The 23,827-nt window shown below is 48.4% G+C and overlaps 1 protein-coding gene across 5 annotated transcripts in view; it reads right to left on the reverse strand.

The window, feature by feature from the left end:
• Positions 1-23,827, reverse strand: part of FLNB (filamin B) — a 134,588-nt gene that overhangs the window by 19,970 nt on the left and 90,791 nt on the right. For 3 of the 5 annotated variants that reach the window (XM_036266423.1, XM_036266422.1, XM_036266427.1), the window contains exons 20-36: positions 23,154-23,416; positions 20,732-21,329; positions 20,287-20,460; positions 19,328-19,490; positions 18,493-18,653; positions 15,878-16,045; positions 13,729-13,852; positions 12,944-13,100; positions 11,753-11,942; positions 9,753-10,000; positions 7,043-7,114; positions 6,237-6,339; positions 5,397-5,537; positions 2,625-2,753; positions 1,710-1,883; positions 669-827; positions 142-345 (exon numbers count right to left, since the gene is read on the reverse strand). In XM_036266423.1, coding sequence (XP_036122316.1) covers positions 142-345; positions 669-827; positions 1,710-1,883; positions 2,625-2,753; positions 5,397-5,537; positions 6,237-6,339; positions 7,043-7,114; positions 9,753-10,000; positions 11,753-11,942; positions 12,944-13,100; positions 13,729-13,852; positions 15,878-16,045; positions 18,493-18,653; positions 19,328-19,490; positions 20,287-20,460; positions 20,732-21,329; positions 23,154-23,416 — 3,228 coding nt within the window. The remainder of the gene's footprint in view (positions 1-141; positions 346-668; positions 828-1,709; positions 1,884-2,624; positions 2,754-5,396; positions 5,538-6,236; positions 6,340-7,042; positions 7,115-9,752; positions 10,001-11,752; positions 11,943-12,943; positions 13,101-13,728; positions 13,853-15,877; positions 16,046-18,492; positions 18,654-19,327; positions 19,491-20,286; positions 20,461-20,731; positions 21,330-23,153; positions 23,417-23,827) is intronic. The other 2 variants (XM_036266425.1, XM_036266426.1) reach the window with 1 other exon arrangement.

Genomic DNA, 23,827 nt, shown 5'->3' on the forward strand with positions numbered 1-23,827 from the left:
GGGCTTGTATGGTAATGCAAGTATAAGGACAGACAGCTTGAAGGATGCTCAGAAAGAAAAGGGAGTTAGTAGGATGAAAACATGAATCAGCTTGAGCACAAAGCAGCTTGTTCCCACAAGCCCCAGGACCACCCCACAGACCTGCATCCCTCGTGTCCACGATGAACTCTGACATCTCGAAAGTCCGGCCTTCTGACAGGCCTCGGCCGTAGACTTTGGCTCTGCGGGCATCACCGATCTCGGACTGGACCACCATGATGGACACGGGGCTGTTGGCCACGTGGCTGCCATTCTTCTTGATGCTGACCAGGTGTTCGCCCACCTCCCGGGGAATGAAGGAAATGCCTGGGCGGGACACACATCAGGGCTTATAAGGGGGGGTGGAGGGTCGGGGGGTGGGGTGAAAGACAGAAACTGGGAGGGACACACACTCATAGGGGTGGAAATATGACTCCCTGACTTTCTGGCAACCCCAGAGTGTCCATGAGGGTGGTCCATCCCGCAACAAGGAAATGCACTTGGACCTTTATCACGCACGTGACCCAGCAGGTTTATCATATCACACTCTAAAGTGTTACCTGTTTCCCAAGAAAGGAGCAAAGGAATCCCCATCCTCCCCCTCTCCCCAGTATGTCCCAGCTCCATCCGGGAAGGCAGCCTGGGCTCACCGATGTGGTTGTTGGGCAGCCTCTTCAGGAGACAGGGCTCGTCACGGCCAGATGGGGCCTTGATGCTGGCCGTCAGGGTGCTGAGGTCCGTCTCGCTGATGTCGAGCAGGAAGTCAGCGGCAGAGCCCAACTTCACCTGAGAGCACCGCCTGCTGTCGTCTGGGAAACACCCCCAAACAGGCGCCCGTCACATGTGGTCACTGGGCTCTCCAGAGCCTTCACCCCACATGCCACTTACAGATGAACAGCCAGAACTGACTACCAGTGAAAACACGGGCCTCGTGGACCGAACCAGCCACGAATGACCTCTACCTGCCTGGCGAAGGGGGAGACTAGACGCTGGCAGGGACTGGAGCCTCGAGTCCTCACGATGCTTTTTAAAGGAGTCTCTGCCAGTGAAGGCACCTGCCACCTGCCTGCCATCCACTCGGGCACTTCCCAGGTAAACACTCATCATGGGCCACACAGGACTGCTGGCTGCTTCACAGACAGTTCTAAACAACTCAAGGGCAAGAACTTCGCCTCGTGCACCTTCTTCTGACCCACTGAGAGTGAATCCAAACACGGCGAGCACAACGGAGGTTTAGCAGCAAGGCTTTGAATCAGAGAACCTCAGTCTGAGTCCTAGAATACCACATATAAACTTGGCTAAGCCACTAGCTCTCTAAGCCTCAGTTTTCCCATCTATAAAAAGGGAGAGAAAAGTTATCTATCAGTGTGCTGAAGGGCACCTCTGAGCTCACATATTGGTGCAGTTACCTATTATCTGACTACCTCTATCTGGGGGCCTATTTGCACGCTGGAGTCAGACTGGAACAAAATAACTGCCCTCCAAATGGTGTGGGTGCTTTTCCCTGCATTACCAGCTAAGGGAGGGATTCATCTGTCCAGAGTTGACCTTGAACCCCCAGTCCCTCCCAAGTGAGTCTCTGTGTAACCCGAACTCAGGCACCCAGCCTGCTGCCCCGGGTCTGATGTGGAGACAGGCTGCAAGGCAGCCACACCTCCCAGGAGGAAGCCCCCAGCAGGAAGCAACCCTACCTGTGATCTTGGCTGTGAAGGGGCTGCCAGGGATGTGCTTGTCATTGTACTTGACCAGGATGCTGTAGTCGCCGGGCAGGGTGGGCAGGTAGGTCACTGTGCACGTCCCATCTTTGTTGTCAATGCAGCTGATTTCGGCCTTGGAGGGCCCCTCAATAGCCAAGTCCAGACCCCCTGTGAATGGGAGCAGGGAGGGAGGACCATCAGGAAGAGCGGGTCCTTGTTTCCACAGGGACAGCAACTCATCCAGGGCAGCCCTGAGGCCGGACGTCACACTGACATAGGCCACGGGCAAGGGGCACAGGTCAGAACTACGCGATTTATGGCACAACACTCCACCACCTGAAGTCTTCACTACAAGTCACCCTGACTACAAGTCACCCTGAAGGTCTCACTACACGTCGGAGCATGCAGGACGAGAAGGGGATGGAGCCTGCACGTCAACCTCTCACACAGAAGCGTCACACACACTGTCACCGCTGGTCAGGCGCTAGAGCCCATTGTGGAAATCCCATTAGAGACACAAATGTTAAAATGGCCACAAAGATAACAGGCACACACACAGAACTTCATCTAGCACGGGCCACTGCGTAACTCGTGCGGTCCTGTGGATACACGCACACGTGCCAAGAGAACAAAAACAAAAACGTCATCAACCAAAACACTTCAATTTCAGGCAGGTCACATAAAACATTTCACAGCATGGATCTGATTTCAATCAGAACCCAAGGAACTTCAAAAATTCCCATTTTGGGCAGAAGACAGAGCAGCTGTGAAGGGGATTCACATGGAACAAAAGATAAGACAAATACTGCTCTCCAACCGCCTTCTTGTTAAAAGCTGCACTGGAACGGTGTCCGCTTAATTCTCCAGGCGGAAAGCGGACGGCACATAACGACGTAAGTGGCACGGTACCTTCTCCTGCGTCCTCGGTGACGATGGTGAAGGTGGCAGTTTTGTTGGCCACTCCATACACCAGGCCTGGACCGTAAGCAGAAACGCTCCCACTGTTGGGGTAGTTCACGTAGAACTGGAGCGGGCTCTCTGGGTTTGCAAAGAACACAAACAAAATGGGGGGTCAGTGAGGGGGGAATGCGTGCCCCAAACAGGATGGCCGGTGTCTCGACATTCCTCTAACAGCAAGCAGGGTGGTGTCTCCCATGCACAGGCAGAACGCAAACTGAGCTCTGGTGGAGCTCACCATCCTAGGACACCCAAGGGGGTCACTACTGCGCCTTCAATGTTACACAAGAAAAACAACCCGGAGGCTGCTCCAGACGAGAGCGGGCTAAGCAGGGAAGCCCAGCTCAACTTGACTAATGAGGAGGAAACAGCCGACCAGGTGAAGAGACGTAAGAGGGAACACCGCCGGAAAGGTCGTTTGAGAAGGCCAAATGTAAGGCCCCATGAGCTCACCCCACACGGTGGGAATTGTTCACGGTGTGCTCCTCCCTACCCACTCTCACTCCCAGCCCTATGCGAGTACTTGCACATCCACAGTGGGCAGATGCCAGTTAGGACAAGACCAGTGCCCAACAATAGGGAGGTGGTCAAACAGACCATGTTCTACTCTCAGGTCATCAAAGATCGAGGAAGCCTGTGTGCAGTAACTTGAGAGATTATCCATAATGTGTTGCATTAAAAAGAGAAAAAGGCAAGTTGCTATATAATATTAATAGCATTCTCCTGTTCCTTTAAAAACAAAATGGAACAAAGTTCTATGCATGTGTGTAGGTACCAAGAGAAATATCTGTGCACAGACCAGCAGGGGAAGTAGGAGGGAAATAGGGGAAAGATACTGTTTGCTTTCTCTACATTTGCATCTTTAGAATATTTAAATAAAAGCAAATAATACATTTTTGCTTTGAACAAATATTGTGCACATATGTACACATAAACTAAAGCAAACACCAAACTGGGGGACATATTTGCAGCTCCTATCACAAAGGGCTAATCTCTCCAGGATTTAAATTGCTCTCAGACACTGATATGACAAAGGCCAATAACCAAACAGAAAAACCAGGCCATGGATACAAATGTTCAGTTCACAAAGAAAGAAATACAAATGGTCCTTAAACATATAGAAAGTTGCTCAATCTCATTCACAAGAGAAATACAAATAAAGCAACACGGAGATACTGCTTTTTCAACTCTGAGTTTGGCAAGGATCCGCACACTGGCCAGCATGACCCACTGACAGAGCTGTGGAAAAGCAGATGTCCTCCTACACTGCTGGTGCGTGTGGGAACTGGAAGAGGCCCGATGAAAGGCAACTTGGCAAGTTCTGGCAAAATGATAGATGCCTGTACCTATGCCCAGAAACTCATCCCCTAAGAACAAAATCTCACAGATCTGCCTTTGCAAGTATGATATGCTGAACGGGAAAGGGTATTCACTGCAGCAAAAGGTGGGGAAGAGGCTAAATGTCCACCCAATGCTAGGACACTCTGGAGATGCTCTATTATTCGAATGTGCAAAGCTCTCCTGCATACACTGTTAGATAAAAAGGACAAGGACACAACGATGTGTAGAGTATGCTACTATTATGTAAAAAACAAGGAAAAGCCCTGGCCAGTTTGGCTCAGCGGTTAGAGCGTCGGCCTGCGGTCCGGAGAGGCCTGGGTTCGGTTCCCGCTAAGGGCACGTACTTCGGTTGCAGTATGTCCCCAGCCCTGGTTGGTCATGCGGGTGGCAGCCACTCGATGTGTCCCTTCACGTCGATGTTTCTCTCTCTCTCCCTTCCTCTCTCTCCCTCCCACTCTATCTGTACAAAAAATGGAAAAATATCCTCGGGTGAGGATAAAAAAAACAAGGAAGGATCAGAAATCTATATTCCTGTTTGCTTGTAAAGTCTTTAAAATATTCTGAAATCCAACATAAAAAATTAACAGACTTGAGAAGAGAGCCCAATGGGGGTTACAGAAGGAAAGGAAACCTTTCTCCACATCAATTTTTATTTTTTAATAAAAAAATTTTTTTTCTTTATTGATTTTTAGAGAGAGAGGAAGGGAGAGGGAGATATAGAAACATCGATGAGAAAGAACATCAAATGACAACTTCCTGCATGCCCCGCCCCCCCAACCCCTCCCTGGGGATCAAGCTGACAACCTGGGCGTGTGCCCTGACTGGGAATCGAACCAGCGACCTCTTAGTTCATGGGTCAATGCTCAACCACTGAGCCACACTGGCCAGGTTCCACATCAATTTTTTAAACTATGTATATAAATTGAAAACATGGAGAAGTATTTAAAGAATTTTTTAAAAAGAACAAGAATTACACAGTGCCGGTGGGTGGACAGGAAACTCGAGCTGACTCTCCTTGTCAAGGGCAGCGTGGCAACAGCTTGTCTTCTTATCACAACCTATCCTCCTGCCCCAAAGCTCACGGCACGCAGGGCTCTGCAGGCCAGGCTGGAAAGTCCCTTGACACGCCTCACATTTTTCTCCCTGCTCACCCTTTGGCCACACTCGGCATAGTGACCAAGACAAACAATCAGAAGCCTAAGGTCCTGCACTGTGACTCAGGACACGTAGATGCATCATCCCTTCTGGAAATGAGCTGATCCCGCTGGGGTCACAGGGACGCCTACACTGCATTCCCCAACCTGCCACCGAGGACGGTTTCCCACACAGCTGCTGGCGGCACGCGGCAAGCCTCCCAGAAGCCCGGGCTCCCGAGTCACTCACCGGGGATGTGGCTGCCCATGTATTTGATGTGCATCTCATGGAGCCCGACCTCAGTGGGGGCGTATCTGACGGTGACCGTGCCGTCCTTGTTGTCCACAATCTCAGGTGTGGCCGTCTTCCCAGAAGGCATGTGGACCTCTCCTGTTGGAGCACAGGGAGACAGAGCCCTCCGGTGACTTACCCCGGAGAAGCCGAGCACGCAGGCACACGGGGCCTTCAACATAAAAGTTTTCAGATCCAGGAATACTCCTGTTGCCCAAAACACCCAAGTTCCAGAACAGGAAAACAGACACACGTTTGCCTTTATTTTGTTCCTTTTTGCTCCCACAAAATGTAGCAGGCCACTCCTAAGTAAAGGGTTTTCTACTTTGTAAAGACAGATTAGAACCCTGAGCAGGACTTGGAAAGAGGATTAGTAGAGCATCAACTCAAGAGAAGCAGGCATTAAAAGGAGGTTGGCAGAGAAAGTAACTAGTGCATAATAGACGTCTGTGTCGATGTCATATCTGGGAAAGTGGAAGACAGAGAAGGCAGGAGAATGGAAGAACGAGAACCTGACAGTTGAGAAGTATCTAAACACAGCACTTCTTAACCGGGAGAGAATCTCTAGCTCTCTCCAGGATGTAATACAAATTGTAAATGAACCACCTCTTCAGAAGCAAACACAGATACACAGAACATTCTGCAATCTCAGGGGCTCATGGACCAACCCCCCAGAGCAAGAACCAGGGATACTAGGATCAGGAACGGAGTTCTGGGGGACAGGTGAGCCACCGGCTGGGTACCATTCGGGAGAACTCGTGTGAGCGAGGATGACACGGCTTTCATGACAGCGCTTACCAGTGATTTCTCCTTTTCTGACCGCAAACGGAATGACCAAGTCGAAAGGTTTAAACCCCAGGCCGTTCATGTCACTCACTGGGACATAGGCCTCTTCGGTGACCTAAAAACAGGAAGCAGTGGTCACTGGGTCAAGTGGACAACAGCATGAGTTAGTGAAGCTACAGGGGGCAGAGCAACTGGGAATTTTGCAAGCCAGCGCAGTGGGATTTGAGGATGTGGCTGCCCGTGTGGTCAGGCTTTGTCTAACTGGCCCTGGGCCAGAGCAGAACCCGAAGGATTGGAGAAGTCATGTCGACCAATTGCTAAAAACCACTAGGCAATTTGCTTATAAAATTCCCAGCAGCGCCCACGGGAAAGTGGAACAGTGAGAGACAGAAATGTCTGTGAGTCCCAAGAGGCTCCACCTGGAAAGGTTTAGTTGCTTGTGGCCTGGAAAAGAAGGTGTGTTTTAAGTGGCAGAAAGTAGCAGCAGGTGGCTTTCCCTCTGAACAGAAACCAAATGTGCAAGTGGCGGCTTTGAGAGTCAGCAGGAGGGCTGAAGACAGTGTCCATCTTTCTCTTTAAACACAGAGACAAACTGCACCAGGCGGATCACAGACATGACGGCGGGCGATTCGTGGAGCACGGACGATGACATGGGTGGGTCTCATTACAGAGAAAGCAGGGATCACTGTGATGGACAAACCCATGGCCAGGACACCCAGAGGGCTTAAGCAATCCCCAGAAGCAGGCTGTAGCTTTTCTGAAATGAAGGCTAAGTAAACACAGAAACGCAAAAAAGAAAAAAAAAAAAAAAAGTGTACCCAGGGCCTGAATGCAGGGGGACATGCATTTACCGGTGCCTCCTCCACAGCCGTGACTTCCCCATCTGTGGCCTGGTTGGTGGCAAATGGAGATTAGTAGGGAATCACATTGGAGGGCATTGCTACTCAGTAGATTCTACACCCTGAGGGCTGCTTCCTCCCCACGGCTCCGTCCGCACAGCAGAAAGCCACCCGCTCTAGCCAGAGCCTGCTGTCCTCCTACCCTTGTGGAGAGCACGTTGGCGCCCTCTCTTCAAATGTCAAGTCCACACGCCCTTTGAACCCATGACCCCACTCCTAGGAAGCAGGTAGAAACACTAGCAGTAAAGTCCACAGGTAAGTAATGTATGCAAGGGTTTTTACTGGAGCTGTCTGTGGTCAGAAAAACCTGAAGCAACCTACACGTCCATCTGGAAGGGAGTCGGCTAAGTCAATTAGGTAAGTCCGTACAATGAAACATGCCCCTACTCTGAAGAGGCGGCCGAGTCTGGTGGATTGACATGGAAGGGTGTCTGTGGCATGGTGAGGGAGGAAAGCAAGTTGCAAAGCAAAGTGCATGGTGTGATCCCAGGCACAAAGCTGATGTGTCTGTGGTGCAAGCAGGGAAAAGCTAACACTAGTCACCTCCGCAGCATGAAACTGGGCAAGTGGTCTCCTGTTACTTGGTGTCTACAGTAGTTTACGTTTTAAAAGTCTTTATAAATTCATTTTTTTTAAAATGAACAGATTTCATGTTCCTGAGCCAACTGGCCTGATAAGGGAGGGGTTCCCTCTTCTACCATATCAAACAAGCATCGAAAGCCCTCCCCTATGGAGGAAGGCTTTTTCGTGTAGTCATCTGCAGAAAGGGGGCTTCACTTACCAAGGCAGCAGTGTGAGCTTCAGCATTTGGAATAGCTCTACCCCCCCCACTTCTAGAGCCCTCTCAGACTGGGGCTGCTCAGGGACACATTGCCCAAGAGGAAGATCTTTCAATGGCTACACGATGGCCTTTGATCCAGGACTGCTCCACAGTGATGAGCAGATGAGCTGCTAGACCTGTGATTTCCTGTGCATGTCTTCTGCATGATATATCTAACCAAACCAGCCTGCCAGGTCTCCTTGAGACATTTGCTGCAAAGGCCGTACTGGGTATTCGTGTCCTTCTGGCTCCAAGACTGTAGATGGGTATCTACCCATAGGAAGCCAATGAACAGACACTCAGTGTATCCAGGTAAGACTGAGGAAAGCTCAGAACGGGAGAACGAAGACCCAAACCTGGTGCTGGGGGTCATTCTCCCTTTCTGCCGTCAGCAGTGGTTAAGGGGTGATGTGTCTAGACAAAGTGTCCATTGTGCATTCCAGGGTCAAGGGGACATTTATGCCTACTGAGTTTGGTAGCCCCCACTTCAGATCTCTGACTTGCCTGCCAAAATGATCCTATTTTCACACAGACTTTCGCGCTCAGGCCCTCCTAAGCTGGTCCGTTATCCCCAGCTCATCTTGGCCCAGCAGCAGCTCTTCCATCCTGCCCAGTTCGAACCAACCAGATAAAATCCACGACGGGCTAAGCACAGATCCTTAAAACTACAACTGGGACCCTGCTCTGTAGATACAAAGGACACCAAGTTTCTAGCTGCATGTCTTTTAGCCCTGAAGGAGAAAAACACTCCCAAATGAGCAACATTTGTTTACATCCTTGTGACAAGTGTTTACATCCTTGAGACATAAAAGAGCCTCCAGACCTCTGGCACATTCGCAGATAAGCAAACGTCCATGGAAAGGGGAAGCGACAACACAGTACACAATGTTTGGAAGACAGACCAGGGCTTCTGTTGGAATGGAGTCTTCATGCCCTTTTCTGCCGAAGCATAGAGTGTAACCCTTAGAAGGGGCTTTGAAGGCTGTGCATGAGGCCAGGTCACCAAGACCTACGAACTCTGTAGCCAAGTGTGGCTGCTGCCCCTGGCGTCAAAGGACACTGGGTGAGGGGCACCACACAGTGCTTGGTAGCTGTCTACAGCAGGCATTTTGGGCTCAGTGGGTTGAGTCTGATCCCTCCTCCTATACCTCACTGGTAAAAGAATCAACGATGCTCGTTTTGAGGGTTAAATGAGGGAATGCTGCTAAGGTTTCTAACCCCTTTCCTGGTTGAAGAACCTTAATAATCACAGAAAGACCTAAAAGTCACTCAGATTGAAAATTAAAGAGCCGAGTCATTCTTTGGCCCAGAGGTATGTATAATGGTTTCCCTTTTCTCCAGATGTTCCTAGCTTCAAAGACAAGCTGTTTCCCTTCACATGCAAAGTCTGAATCTCTCCAAAACACAGCTGGAGGTGCTCTGAGTTGTGAGATGTCCCAGTCAAGCCTCTCTCCTCCAAACCATAAAGATGGAGGAGCAGGAAGGAGGAAGAGCAGCAGAATAAAAAACTGTAATGTTTTACTTAGGACATTTTTTTTGTCAAACTGTATCCTTCTGAACTGTGCTTAGGCCAGGACACGCCTAAGACCCTTAGCACGATGGATACTTTGGTAGCCGGTAAAATTCCCTAAAAACTCTTTATAGCCAAAGGATTCTAGAGTGTCCTCTAAGACCCTAAAAAGTCGTGACCGTTTAAGAGAAAAAATTTTAAGAAAAGTGAAAGGGGACGTCCTAGCCAGGGTTTAACAAATGGCAGCTGTTATTGCTTCTGCTGAGAACAGCATGCTCTAGGGAAGGGATTTTTCTTACCATGACAGTGAAGGGGCTGTTGGGAATATCAACGCCACCAAAGCGCACGTAGATCACATAGGTGCCTGGCTTGGCAGCCGTGTAGAAAATGTCATAGGTGCCATCCTCATTTTCGATGACATCGGCCTCAGCCTCAGTGCCGTCGGGGGTCAGAACCGTGCAGGTCACTTTCCCCTTCCCGGCTGTCTTGGCGTCGACCACGAAGCCCACCTCCTCACCGGTTTTCACGGTGGAGGCGATTCCAGGACCTGGAGGGAAGTTCAAGAGGAGAGAATGAAAGTTTCAGCCCTGGAGTTCCCCTGGAGACCTAAAAGCAAATCACACACTTTCGTGTTGTCTGTATCTATAAATGTTAGACCTTCAACTGCTGCCACATATAGGCATGTCCCAAAAATCACCTGCAGAAGGTACTGTTCAAGGGAGCATTTCATCCACTGTTTATCAAATAAGGAGTATCTCAGGCCTGTCAATCAAATGCTAGATCTGGTTTGCCAGCATTCAAGGGTATGGGGATGAAAGTCAACTTTCATCAGCAAAAATCTATTGGGCACTTTCTTAAGTGCCAGGTACACAAAAAGGTGAGCAAAACACAGTCTCCGCTCTCAAGATACTCCTAATCCAACAGTGCAGTAGGAGGCAGGTGGGGCACCAAGAATGACAGCTCAACCTGCTGTGGAAATGCTGAGGGGAGACTAAGTTACAGAGAAAATAATGACTGTTCGACAGAGAGGTGTCCTGTAAAAGTTCTAAGAACATATCCCAGGGTTGCCGCATTGACACAGGGCTTCCTGAGAAAAGGGGAAATGGCTGAATTCTGAAGGATGGCTGCTTCTGGCCAAGGGAGACTTTCAACCTCTGTCCCCAAACAATGATCAGTCTCTTTCTCTTTTTATGGCTCCCTTTACAGGAGATCCACACAACATCAGGGAGTGCAGAAAAGTATAAATTAAAAGCACATTAGCAAAAAAAAAAAAAAAAAAGCAAAATGTGCGGAAGCAACAAGGATAAGAACATGTGTTCAGACATGAGTAGAAGCCAGACTGTGGAATCCCTTGAATGACAGACCACCAGTGTGGCCTATAGGAGACCTCAGGCTGAGCAGAGTATGCAAAGCAAGGAGGAAGTCACCTCCCAATAGTAACATGCCCTCAGATTAGTAAGACAATCCAGTTGTCTCTGGCACAGCATAAACATAGCAGGTGGCAGACTAACCAGTATTTCAAAATTTGCCACAGGTGAGCCAAAAAGGGTCCAGGAGAACAATTTACAAGCCTGCCCTGAAAGCCAAAAGATCTTCTCCATTCAGAACAAGATGAGCTATAAGAGAAATAAAACACATCCAGAGTGGACCTATGTTTAATTTTATTTAAAGAGAAGCAAATCTGTTTCATTTCAGAGATGGGGATTCACGTTCTGAAATCTGCTTGAAGCAACACCAGAGTTCCTAGAGCTACTTTTAGAATTAGAAGGGCCTGGGGTATTCAAATAGTCGTCTCTTAGAAACAGAAGGAACTGTGATGCTCAAATATTCCTGGAGAATTCCTGAGAGACTTAGAAACACAAAAATGTGTTGAGGAAAACACCTAGATCTTTGAGGTGTTTCTCCTGGTGGCCTGCAGTGATTTTGAATAGCTCTTGAATAATTAAACAACTCACGAAAGGCATAAATCCGCTGCTTTTCATGGGAGCAACCATCACAGTTGATATCTCAACAAATGCACACACTTCAAAAATAATACAGTAATAATAGCTTCCATGTGCCTGGCACTGTGCTAAGCATTTTTCATGCCTGAGCTCATCTAATCTTTGTAATAATCCTGTGTAACACTCTCTGGTCCTTAGATGAGATTCTTGAATTTAAATGTTCTCATAAAGTCTGACTGAAGCTCAGAGTGGTTGAGCATCCTGCCTTGATCACACAGCTATTCAGTGGCAGAGAAGGGCCAGACCCTGACTTTCAGACTCTAAAGCCCACACTCCTGACCCTGACCTGTACTCACCCGTGGCCAGGCACTTGCTGGCATCACCCGTCTGTGTGGCCCGGATGCGGTAGGGGGAGAACGGGATGTCATCCCCCCCGTAGGTGACCCCAATCATATAGCGACCGGTCTTGTCAGGGATGTAGGTGACGGCGTACGTGCCATCTTTATTGTCCTGGACGATGGCTCTTTTGGGTTTTCCCTCTTGGTCCTGTGGAGCACAGAGAAATGCTATTGAGTATGTTCTTATCAAGGTGTAGAAACAATTCATGGAAAACCTTGTCACATTTTACTCATCAATTAGTGCCTCTAGTGGGAGCAGACAGAATTACTGGCATAACACAATTTGTTTTTTTGGTAGGGAGAGGAGAGGGCTGCAGACTCCTTTAACAACAGGATGGACACAATCAATTTTAAGAATTTTCCTGTCAAGTGAACAAATAGTGTTTCAGCCCCCAATCCACTGACACATAGGAGGCCCTGCTGGCACATCGCCACTCACTCCCTTCTCTTCAGTAATAGGACCTGAATTCTCAGCTAGGTGCACTGTTCCCAGAACACAAGGCTCCACTTCCCAGCATCCTTTGCCACTAGGTATGGCCATGTGACTCGTGACAAATTTCTGGCAAATGAGAAGGGGGTGGAGCGGAAGTCTTGTGAGAGACTTATGATTGGGCTCTTGAAAGAGAGCTGATCGAGTTGGAAGGCCCTGTTCTTCCCATCTGCCTATCTTCCCCCTTCTACCCAGCCATGTGGGTCAGATGGCCAGGGCACCAGCAGCCTTGGGGTCCACACAGAGACCTTCAGGATGAGCCACACAGCACCCAGGTGACTTGCCCCTGGCCTTCATTAACAAGAGAGAATAATTCCATGTGTTTAAGCCACTCCTATTTATTTGGGGGTTTACTGTGACCTGCAGCAACTCAGTCCTAACTAATCCAGTGAGTATTTTAAAACATGAAAACACGGGAATAGCTACAACAGAGAGCCAGTACGTGAGAGCCACCAAAAGGTGGCACTTAGAGCTATGCCCTCAGACTTCTCAGGCACGCACGCATGTTCTCTCGCATGGTTACTGACTCTCGGGTGGGCAAAATCTGTCAAACATCGGTGCCAGGTCAGAAACTGGTTATTGAGATCCTGTTCTTGCCGCTGGCCAGAAAATTAGGTCCTATTAATGAAGTATGACTCCAGAAAATAACTCCAAGTTACCGTTATCTGAACAGCAAGCAGGCCTTCCCCGGCATCCCGGGCATCGATTGCAAACTCCACTGGAAGACTGGCGGGCACTCCATAGGAACTGAGGCCAGGGCCACTGGCGGTCACTTTGCTGGCATCGAATGTGGGAAGGACTTTGACCTTAAAGGGACTTGACAGACACACACACACCCTCCGTCAGTATGGATACGCATCGACCTCGCTACATCTGACCTCTCTTACACAAAGACACTGAGATGGTGCAGAGGGTTTCTACAGCAGATAAAATGGTCAGTTTGGTCAACATCTAAAATCCAGCAGAAATGTACAACCATGAGGCAGCAACCATCCTACAACAGACCAGTTTTCCCTGATTATATTCCGGGGACACAAACTAATTCGAAAACGAGGAACAAGGTTTCTAGCCAACCCGTTATGGGAATGCTATTGTCCACTGAATCCTCAAGTATAGAAGTAAAAGTCTTTGCCTTAATCAGAAAACTACTTGCAGGGTCAGCAGAAAGAAGACGTTAATAAACTAATGCATTTCCTCTGACTCTTCCCCAAATTTCCAACTCATTAATTTCAGCTTGTCTTTAAGTTCATAATGGCTAAAGGAACAAGGTGGGGAAGGGCAAGAGGGCAGGAGCCACAGACAGCAAGGCTAGCAGGTCCTCGGTAATACGTGCAGATCAGATGCACAGACGGATGAATGGGCCACCGGAGCGATGCTGGTGAGCCCTGCAGAGGGGTGGGCCTGAGTCTGGATTGGACCTCTTCCCTAAGGGTGAAAAGCTTACCTACGAGGGATCTCTTCATCAGCATATTTAACAGAGACCATGTAAGGCCCTTCCTGGGATGGGGTGTAGGTCACCGTGTGTGTGCCATCCCCGTTGTCCACCACGTTCACCGGCTCCACCAGGCCTGAGGGCAGAGATAAGAGGTCTGAGGCATTGCCTAACCTTACCCTGAGCCGAGTTCAAAAAGGATCACATTCATCCCCAAGAGCTATTGCTCTCCACTGATGAGTAACTATAAATGCAAGCAGGCCACAATCACAGGCCTAAGAAATCACAGGAGACAGGATTCTCAATTCATGGTTGCAGAAATGACCCCAAGAGACACCTGGAGCTTGTTACTGGCTGAAGTACACCCAGTCGGCCCTAGAGCATAATTAAGGAGACCGCCTGCACTCGTTCCTGGAGGGCGTACGGTGAAGATGCGTGCTACACACGTGCTCTCATTTCCTTTCGCGCTCTCAGGCATGCGTGAGATGCAGCCATGGCTCCTCTACAGCTGAGAAAGGGCCACAGAGTCCAGAACTTGGAACAGCAAAGATTAGCCAATGGGCTAGCCAGTCAAGACTTGTGGCCACCTCTGAGCAAAGGCCAAAGGTGCCAACACACTGGGTATAGGTGCAGAGCAGGTGAGGGTGCCCTTCTCATGGGGAAAGGGGACCATCAAAGTGACACATGCGGGAGACAGCTGGAGATCATGTCAGAGCACAAGCAAGGCATGCACTGGCTGGTAGATTCTAGATCCCAGTTCTAAAATAAGCATCAGGGATGGGTCAAGGCAGGCTAGGTTAACCAAAGCATAGCATACTCATTAAGCAAAGCAGAGGAGGCAGGGACACGGCAATTTCAGGGGTGAGGCCAGCAAGAGGCGTTCAGATTCCATAAATTAGAGCAGTAGCCAACAGGAAGATGCAAACCTGTCTCCATCAAGTCACCCTTCGGGTCACCTTTAAAGAACTCTGAAATAGCTTTCAAGGGGCTGCGCCATGACTGGGAATCTGTCTCATCAGCTAAAATTAAAAGGCTGTTACTTAAGAATCCTCCATAATAGAAGTACATATCTAAGCTTCTCTCTCTCTCTCTCTCTCTCTCTCTCACACACACACACAGCTTGAGACTCAATAACTGTACAATCAGATTCTAGCCCATGACATCATTTCCCCAAACCACTTCTACCCTGAGTTGTAAAGGGCATGACCTCCTACTGAAGTAATTCCTTCAAGGAGACAGTTCCTCTTCAAAAGAGGAACCCCCCCCCCCCATCTGCCAATTCTGTGAAGTCAAGAACACATCACTGGAGACAAATCCAGATAATTTAAGAAATCAGGCAGAGAATATAACACCTTTCAAATGCTAGAAGAGGAAATGTGGTCACACCATAAAGTGCTTTGTCCCCAAATGGCCTGCTCGCCTTACCAAACCCCACTTCCAGGCTGCCAGAAGGGGAACGAAATTGCCAACAGAGCCCATCCCCCAAAGGATACCCTCTCTCCAGGGAGTTGGGACAGTGACAACGCCAGGCGCCACATGGGCTGTCATTTCCAGAAGTTCTGGGTGTGCTCCACCTGAGCACCAAGGCATTTCAAGCAGAGGCATCACCTCCAAACCCAGCGCCCGCCCAAATTCAGACTAGCCCGTCACCTCACAAATGCCGAACAACATGAAGCAGCTGCCCAGTTACATGTGAGAGCCCCAACTCGACCAGAGCTTCATCTCCCCATAAAGACATTTAAGTTGGGTAGCAACTGTTTCATTAAATAAACAGAAAAGACAGACCACTAGAGAGATAATGGGCCCGTCTACATCTTAAACAGGAACTTCTATTTAGCTAGAATATAGAACAACAGAGTAACTTAAGAAATGTAACTCTAGCCCTGGTCGGTGTGGCTCATTGGTTGGGCATCATCCCAAGCCGTTTTGATTCCGTCAGGGCATTTGCCGAGATTTCAGTTTCAGTCCCTAGTAGGGGGCATGCAGGAGGCAGCCGATTGATGTTTCTCTCTCTAAAAATCAATTAAAAATTAAGAAAAAAAAGAAAGAAATTTAGTTTAAGTTCCTGACCAAACTCAAAAGCAAAGTGCCTGCTCTGGGTCGCGGCTGCCTCCGTCCTGAGCAAGTTGAATGTCAGCAGGAAATCAGGGTGCACACTCACCTCGTGGGCCCATGACCCTCACTTCAAGCGGAGCCAGGCCGGCCTTGCTGCTGTCCACCGTGAAGGACTGTAGGACGCGGGCTCGGACACCCGAGCCCACCCCAGGGCCGGCGATCTTGACCTTGCTGGGGTCCACGACATCCTTCACAGGAACCCGGAAGGGGCTGCCTGGAAAAGAGGCCAAGGGATTCTGAGCCTCCACTGGAAGTTGTCTGAACTGAGCATGAGAGCAGCCAGAACCAACAAGGTAACTTTAAGTCCAAGATGGCAGATAGCGAGCATTCGGTACCACTCCCTTGTTCCACACCCCAGGTAGACATCATCATCAATCACGGCAGACCTTCTCCCCAATGCACTCATCCCAGTCGATCCCGTGGTCTAAGCAGCCACCACAAACAGACCACCAGAGGAAACCAATGTGCCACTGGCTAAGACAGGATACCTTGTTAAAAGTAACCCCACTATGGATTTGTACCAGGCCAGGAAAAACTGGACTAATGTTTAACCAACCAAAATTCCCATGAAGGCAAATCAGAAGCTAGCAGGTTGCTGAATGTTTCACGGCAGCACCTCATAAGATGCCTTAGCTATGAAGCCTGACACTAAGACAACCAGCCAACACTTCACTAAATGACTCTGCCTGGGAAAACTCTGGGGTCCAGGAGCAGCTGGCTTTTGGCTGGGGGAGGCCACCGAGTCTGAAACGTAAAAAGGCACCATCTACATTTGATGGGGAAACTGCAAAAGGGCTTCATTCTGCTGCTATGCTCAAGGATGGCCAGACGCTTCCAGCTCCCAGGTCAGCCACAGGGGCCAGACTCACCCTCTCCTGCAAGGGGCATTTCAGAGCTGATGGCATCCTCTAGACATCCCCAAAGTCAAAATAGCTTTGTTGCGTCCACAACAGGAAATGCTCATCCCCACTGCTGCCTGCCTGGTTGGAGCCACCAGGTCATCTCTGGTGGCATTCTCTGAGCTTTGCAGAGCTGTAAACTCCAGGAGGTACCCATGGCTCTGTATTCTGTCACTGAGCCCTGCTCTTTCTCCACAGCAGTTAAACCATGAGTTTTAGTACCTGCAACACTAGACAAGAAGCTTACAGAGGGGAGGAGCTTCGACTCTCTGGACCAGGGCTGAATTCCCCTTGGTAAGTGATCACAAGAATGTAAAATCTTATGGCAAGAGCTGTAAGGACAAGTTTGAGGAGAAATATAGCTTTAAGTGAATTAAGGCTTAAATGAATACCTGAGTAGAATTTCTTTGCGCAGAATTCAATGCTTTCTGATCGATAAGAAAGCGAATGTGAGTGTGTGTGCCGTTGCGTATGACCAAGGGGAAGAGTGTGTGGTCAGAAGGCACTCCCGCCCTGGCCAGTTTGGCTCAGCGGTTAGAGCGTCGGCCTGCAGTCCGGAGAGACCCAGGTTCGGTTCCCGCTAAGGGCACGTACTTCGGTTGCAGTTTGTCCCCGGCCCTGGTTGGTCGTGTGGGTGGCAGCCACTCGATGTGTCCCTTTCACATCGATGTTTCTCTCTCTCTCTCTCCCTTCCTCTCTCTCCCTTCCTCTCTCTCCCTCCCACTCTATCTGTACAAAAAATGGAAAAATATCCTCGGGTGAGGATAAAAAAAAAAAGAAGGCACTCCCGCTTCCTGGGAGCCAACTCAGAAACCTGAAAATAGGACCCTCAGCCTGACCCTTCCCCTCGGTCTCACCCCGGCTTATGGCCTTCAGGGAAGGAACAACACTGACCCGCCCAAGGCTCCTCCTGCTCCGGGGCTCTTTCTTACCACACCTGGGACAAGCATAAGCTGACCCAGGAGCAGCCCTCGAGTCCTTGGACTTGCGACCACATCACACCACACATTCACCTGTACATGTCACCTGGGTGGCAAGTGTTTCATTAAATAAACAGAACTAGAACCGATGGAAACTCCCCCTGCTGGAACATGAAAGTGGGATGGCCCTTCATTACCTTCTTATAATTTGAATGGTGTATAGTAGTGGTTCTCAACTAGAGATCATTTTGACATGTGACTGGACATATAACAATATCTGGAGACATTTTTGGTTGCTACAAACTGGGCCACTAAATACCCTACAATGGACAGGACAGCCCCCACAACGAGAATTATCCAGCCCAAAACATCCACAGTTCTGAGGATCACAACCTGTTTTTCAGTAAGTGTATATACTATATCATTCCATAGAAAAGAAAGTAATAAATGAGCATTTGAGTTTGTGTTGTTTTTTTTATCAACTACCAGGACTATCAATGGAAAAATATGAAAACAAGATATATGTATAAGATTAATAAGAACCAACCACAGAATAAAATGGAGATTTTCAACTTTGTAAAGAAACAGCTTTCCTTTAAATTAAGAACTAGGTTCTCTAATACATGAACAACCAATACAAAACTCCAAGCCAATGCTCTTTTGACATTACTGGTCCTACTGGGAGATGGGATATTCCTGGAGATGCAGCCCTAAGGAAAATTCTCCCTTTGCAGCAACTGCAAATGTCAGACTATATTTCTTATTCAGGGACATATGCAAAATCAAATCTGCTTTCATGCAAAATCAGCTATTCTTTAGGTTCCTTCTGAGGGAGAGCTTACCAGGGATGTGGTCTCCTCCATATGTGATATTAACATCGTAATCCCCTGGAGCAAAGGGGATGTACTCAGCACTGCAGCTGCCATCTTTGTTGTCTCTGCAGTTTATCTTTGACTCTGACGGTCCCTCGACAGTTATTCCAAGCCCACCAATTCCTGCCCCTCTGTAAAGTGTGGAAAAGAAAGCAAAGTAGTACTAGTGGTTCATATCAGTCTGCTTATCGACAAAATTCATTTAAAATCCCTTTATAAATTTCCCATTTAGCTAACCCAACTTAACTACTGTGACACCTCTCACACAGAGTATTTCTCTGGATGATGCTCCAACCAATTGAGCCACCTGGCTGGGGCTGCACAGGGTATTTCTCAACAATGTAACACAAATAAAGACAGCTTTGAGCCCTGCTTCCCAATGTTTATCCTTCACTTGTTTTTCTTATCTAGTTGCATTGGCTAGGACTACAAGTACAATTCAGGTATGTGCCTTGTGACAGCTTTTAATAGGAATTTTTCTAATATTTCACTTAAATATGAGATTGGCTATATATTTCAGCACTGTCAAGTTAAGAAGCTTCCTTCTAGTCCTGGATGGCTCCAGCAGTTTTATGACTGTTATTATCAGTGCTTTCTGGTACCTTTTTGGTATACCTGGTCTTTCTCTGTAACATAAGTCTCTACAGAATAAAGCCTCATGTATCATGAAAAAAAATGCCTCTCAAAAGTTGGGAGACTTTACACATATGTAGAAAACACCCAAAAAACTTCTTTATAAACAGTTAAGCTACTTAGGGCTACTCCTTTTATAGAGTCAACACACAAACCTCAGGGCCTTGCTTACCTGGTAACCACAGTGAAGACATTGGGTTTGTTGGTAAAGGCCTCTTTCAGTCCAGGTCCTTGGGCTTGAACCCGAGATGGCTGGCAGCCTTCGGTTACAGCCACTTTGAAGGGACTGTTTGGGATGGGCACATCATCATATGTTACCTCTACTACATGGAGGCCTGTTCAAAACAACAAGCAAAAACATAATTGTACAGGAGACACCTACTTGTGGAAAATAACACTTCTCCAGGGTTTAGCTAAGATTCATGTCTGAGTGCTTTACTATGTTACTTGAAAAGGGCAGGTTAAAGAAATAGTAATATTGATATAACCGATTTTTTAAAAATATAAATTGTCTATGCTGTCTGTTCACTTGGCATTCATATAACCCCCACAATACCCCCCCCCCCCCCCCAAAACACACACACACAGCCTCTCCTGCAAGCAAATATCACTAAGTCTACATTGAAGTCAGTCACCTTAAACATACTACCCTATTTTGGGAAAACTCCATCCAGTCATTAACCAAAAGACAAAGAAAAATCTATAAAACAGAATATACATGCATCTATAAAAAGAGATTAAAATATCTATACCAGAATATTTATAGGTTTCCTATATCCAGGTAATGAAGACATACGGTACTTTGATTCTTTTTCTTTATGTTTTTATCATTTATCAAAATGTTTTATAATTTTTAATATTCAGGAGGGAAAATCAATGTGCTAAAAAAATGCACAAATGAGGATTACGCTAAACCCAGCCCAATTGTCACATAACAGGGTCAGCATGCCAGCCCCTGAGGGGCAGCTCTGATGGAAAGGTAGGTTTTCATATTTCCCCATCACTTTGCAAGCGCCTGTTGCCGAGATGATGGGTTGAGCACACGGGGCAGAAACCAGCATCAGCCATCAGGAGGAAATAGCCAAGCAGAGTTTTGAACAAGGGTCGTGTCCAAGGAGAAATCAAACTCACCTTTCTCGAAGGGCGTGTACTCCACCTGGTAAGTCCCATCAGCATTGTCCGTGACGAAACACTCGGTGGAGGCCCCTGACGGGTTGGCAATGTGGGCCTTGATGTGGTTGCCCCCCACCTTTGTCAGGGGCCGTGAGTCGACTGTGAAGTCCGTGGTGGCTTCACGAAACACATCTGCAGAGCAACCACACAGAGAAGATCACCAATACCTTGTACTAGGAGCAAACCCAAGAAGCAAGATTCTTGGCACTTAAGACACAATAAGTGACTACAGACAAGTGGGCTGACTCTCAGTCAGGAAACTGATGTGCATGCACCCCACACATACACCAAAAGAAGCTCATTCCACGGTAGCTTCAGTCAAGTGACAACACAACCAAAGTACACATTTTGGGACAAAGGTGGAGGGTTGCAGCCTCCCTCTTTTTTTTTTTATGGAACCCACCTTTTCCTTCGATCCCTGGCCCAAAGACTTTGACCCTGCTGGTGTCCACGGCGGGCTCCACCTTGACTCGGGTGGGGAAGTGGGGCACAAGCTCATCGCCATACTTCATGGTCAGCGTGTACATGCCGGCGGTCAGGGGCACGTAGGTCACCGCATAGGTGCCGTCTTTGTTGTTCTCAATACAGACTTCAGCTTTCGCTCCCGAGTCCGAGACAGCTTCCAGGCCCAGGGCACCGGGTCCCGCTTCAGAACAGTCAACGCTGAGCAGCCCAGCTTCGCCCACTTTCCCGTGCTCCAGCCCTGGTCCCGACGCCACGACTTTGGAGGGATCGAACGGCATCTCAATGTCAGCTTTGAAGGGAGAACCAGGTATGTGGACTTCCTCAAAGAGAATGTTGACGAAGTACTCCCCGGGTTTTGTGGGGAGGTACGAGACGGAGCAGGTCCCGTCGCCGTTGTCGGAGCATTCAATTTTAGCCTCGCACGGACCCTCCACGGTGAGGCCCAGACCTCCGGTTCCCGCTCCTTTGGTGTCGATGGTGAACTCGGCGGGCTTGCCCACAAGACCACCCTCCAGGCCAGGACCATGGGCCTTCACCTAGTTGAAGAAAGAACAAATGTCAAGCTTTGCCTGATTCTGACGTTGCTGCTCAGCTGGTACTGCTTTCGGCACCCAAGCAAGCCTTTAAACTGCACTGAATTGCATCTCAATGAATGGGCCTTTTCCCTGGGGCCCAACTTGTGACACACTCCCCGCACCACTGAGCGACAGCTGCAAATGGCTAAAGGAGACGAGGCTGTGAACTAATCAAGACTGAAAGTCACAGGGGAGAGGCGTGGGCCTCTGCAGCAAGAGTCCAACGTCTCTCTCCTGCTAGGCCCAGCTCTTCTGAACCTCTGGGGTAGAGCTGGAGACCTAACCTCCGGTCTCACAAATACACACAGGTTCCCTGGGAGCGCTCACAGAACAGCCTGCATGGACCTCACTATCGCTTTGGCTGCTACAGCTCCCTCAACAAATTCCGCATAATAAAAAAATAACTGTAATGGTGGATACATGTCATTATGCATTTGTCCAAACCCGTAGACTGTTCGACACCAAGAGTGAACCCTAATGTACACTATGGACTTTCAGTGATCATGACGTGTCAATGCAGGTTCATCAGTTGCAACAAATGGATCACTCCGCTGGAAGATGGTGGTAACAGGGAGGCCATGCATGTGTGGGGGCTGGGATGAAGTGAGAAATCTCTGTACCTTTCTCTCAATCTTACTATGAACTTAAGACTGCTCTAAAAAGTAAAGTCTAATAGCCTTGGCTGGTTTTACTCAATGGTTAGAGTGTTGGCCCCCAGACCAAAGGGTCATGGGTTTGATTCTCAGTCAGTCAAGGGCATGTACATAGGTTGCAGGTTCAATCCTAGCCCTAGTTAGGGTTGTGCAGGAGGTGACTGATAATGTGTCTCTCTCACATTAATGTTTCTCTCTCTCTCTCTCTCTTTCTCCCTCCCTCCCTTCCACTCTCTCTAAAAATCAACAGAAAAATATCCTTGGGTGAGTATTAACAACAACAACAAAAAAGTCTAATAAAAATTTAAAAGCAGTAACAAAAAAAACTACCGTTTTTAAAACAGGGAGAGGTGAGGATGAAGCTGTTGTCTCTGATTTAAAAAACAAGACAGTTTCATAGGATTCATGCCATTTAGATCACTGGAAATACTCGAACACCCTTGATTCATGACTACTGGGAAGAAATGAGAATGAGAATAAGCCTATTTTTAGCCCTGGCTGGTTTGCTCAGTGGTTAGAGCGTGGGCCCGAAGACCAGTGAATTTCAGGTTCGATTCCAGTCAAGGGCATGTACCTTGGTGGCGGTTCATCCCCAGCCCTCATCGGGGTCATGCAGGAGGCAACCAGTCAATGTCTCTCTCTCACATCGATGTTTTTCTCTCTCTCCCTCCCTCCCACTCTATCTGAAGATAAATAAAAAAATATCCTCTGGTGAGAATTTTTTTTAAAATAGCCTATTTTTATAGTTAATTATTCTTGTGTCTGTGAGTGAGCCCACTCTGTGTGCAGATAGTGGGCTGAGGCCTCCCCATTCACACATCTCCCCCCACCCAACAGGCTGCTTTGAAGTGAACACCGTTACTACACCAGCAAACGAAGGAACAGAACTCAGGGGCACTCAGGGGCGGGGAGCCCCTCACGGCCAGTCAGTGAGAGGAGGAGCGGGGTGGGACCCAGCTGCTCACAGGACCCTGTACGCTGAACTGCAGGAGAGAGAACTACTGCCAGCCACTGCGAACTGATTTCATCAGACACGACCTTCTAAAGGTGTTCACCAGGATCAGAGAAGGACTACGTGTGGCGCTGTATCAGACAACAGGGAACACGCTCTGGAACAAAAACAAAAGTTGACCTTGGTGGGATCAGGCGGTAGTGAGGCCTCCACCGTGTAGGGGCTCCCAGGCACGGGGTGTCCGTCATAGGTCACGTCCACGGCGTACAGCCCCTCCTCCCGAGGGATGAACTTGGCCGTGCTGCTCTCCCGGCCTGTCACTGGTGCCACCAGACATGGCACCACCTTCCTCGAGGGGCTCAGGATTGTCACGTCCAGCTTCCCTTGGCCTCCTGCCCCTCTGGTGTCAATGGCAAACTCCTGGTCCTTCCCAACTTCCACTCCTGGAAAAGGTAAGCCGCTTAACTAATTATTAACAATTATTAATATTAATGATAGCTATCATTTACTTAATGCATTCTATACTTCAGGCTTTAGTATAGCACATCATCTCCCTTCATTTTCACCACTGTCCTATGAGGTATTTAAGGGCTTTAACAGATGGGGAAACTGAGGCTCTGTAAGGTGACGTAACTAGTCCAGGAGTCCGTAGGCAGCAGGTCACAAAGCTGGGACTCAAACTTAAACGTATTTGACTCCACAATCTACTTTGCTAACCAGTAACTTATAATCTGACACTGTCTTCTCTCCTTTACTTACTTTTGGTGTTAACTTTATATCAAAACATTTCCATAAGCCAGTGTTTTATTTACTAATTCTTGGCAGCAAATTTAATCCTACAGCCAAGAAAGCAA

This window comes from Molossus molossus, unplaced genomic scaffold (genome assembly GCF_014108415.1).
Source record: "Molossus molossus isolate mMolMol1 unplaced genomic scaffold, mMolMol1.p scaffold_m16_p_18, whole genome shotgun sequence".
Classification (NCBI taxonomy): domain Eukaryota; kingdom Metazoa; phylum Chordata; class Mammalia; order Chiroptera; family Molossidae; genus Molossus; species Molossus molossus.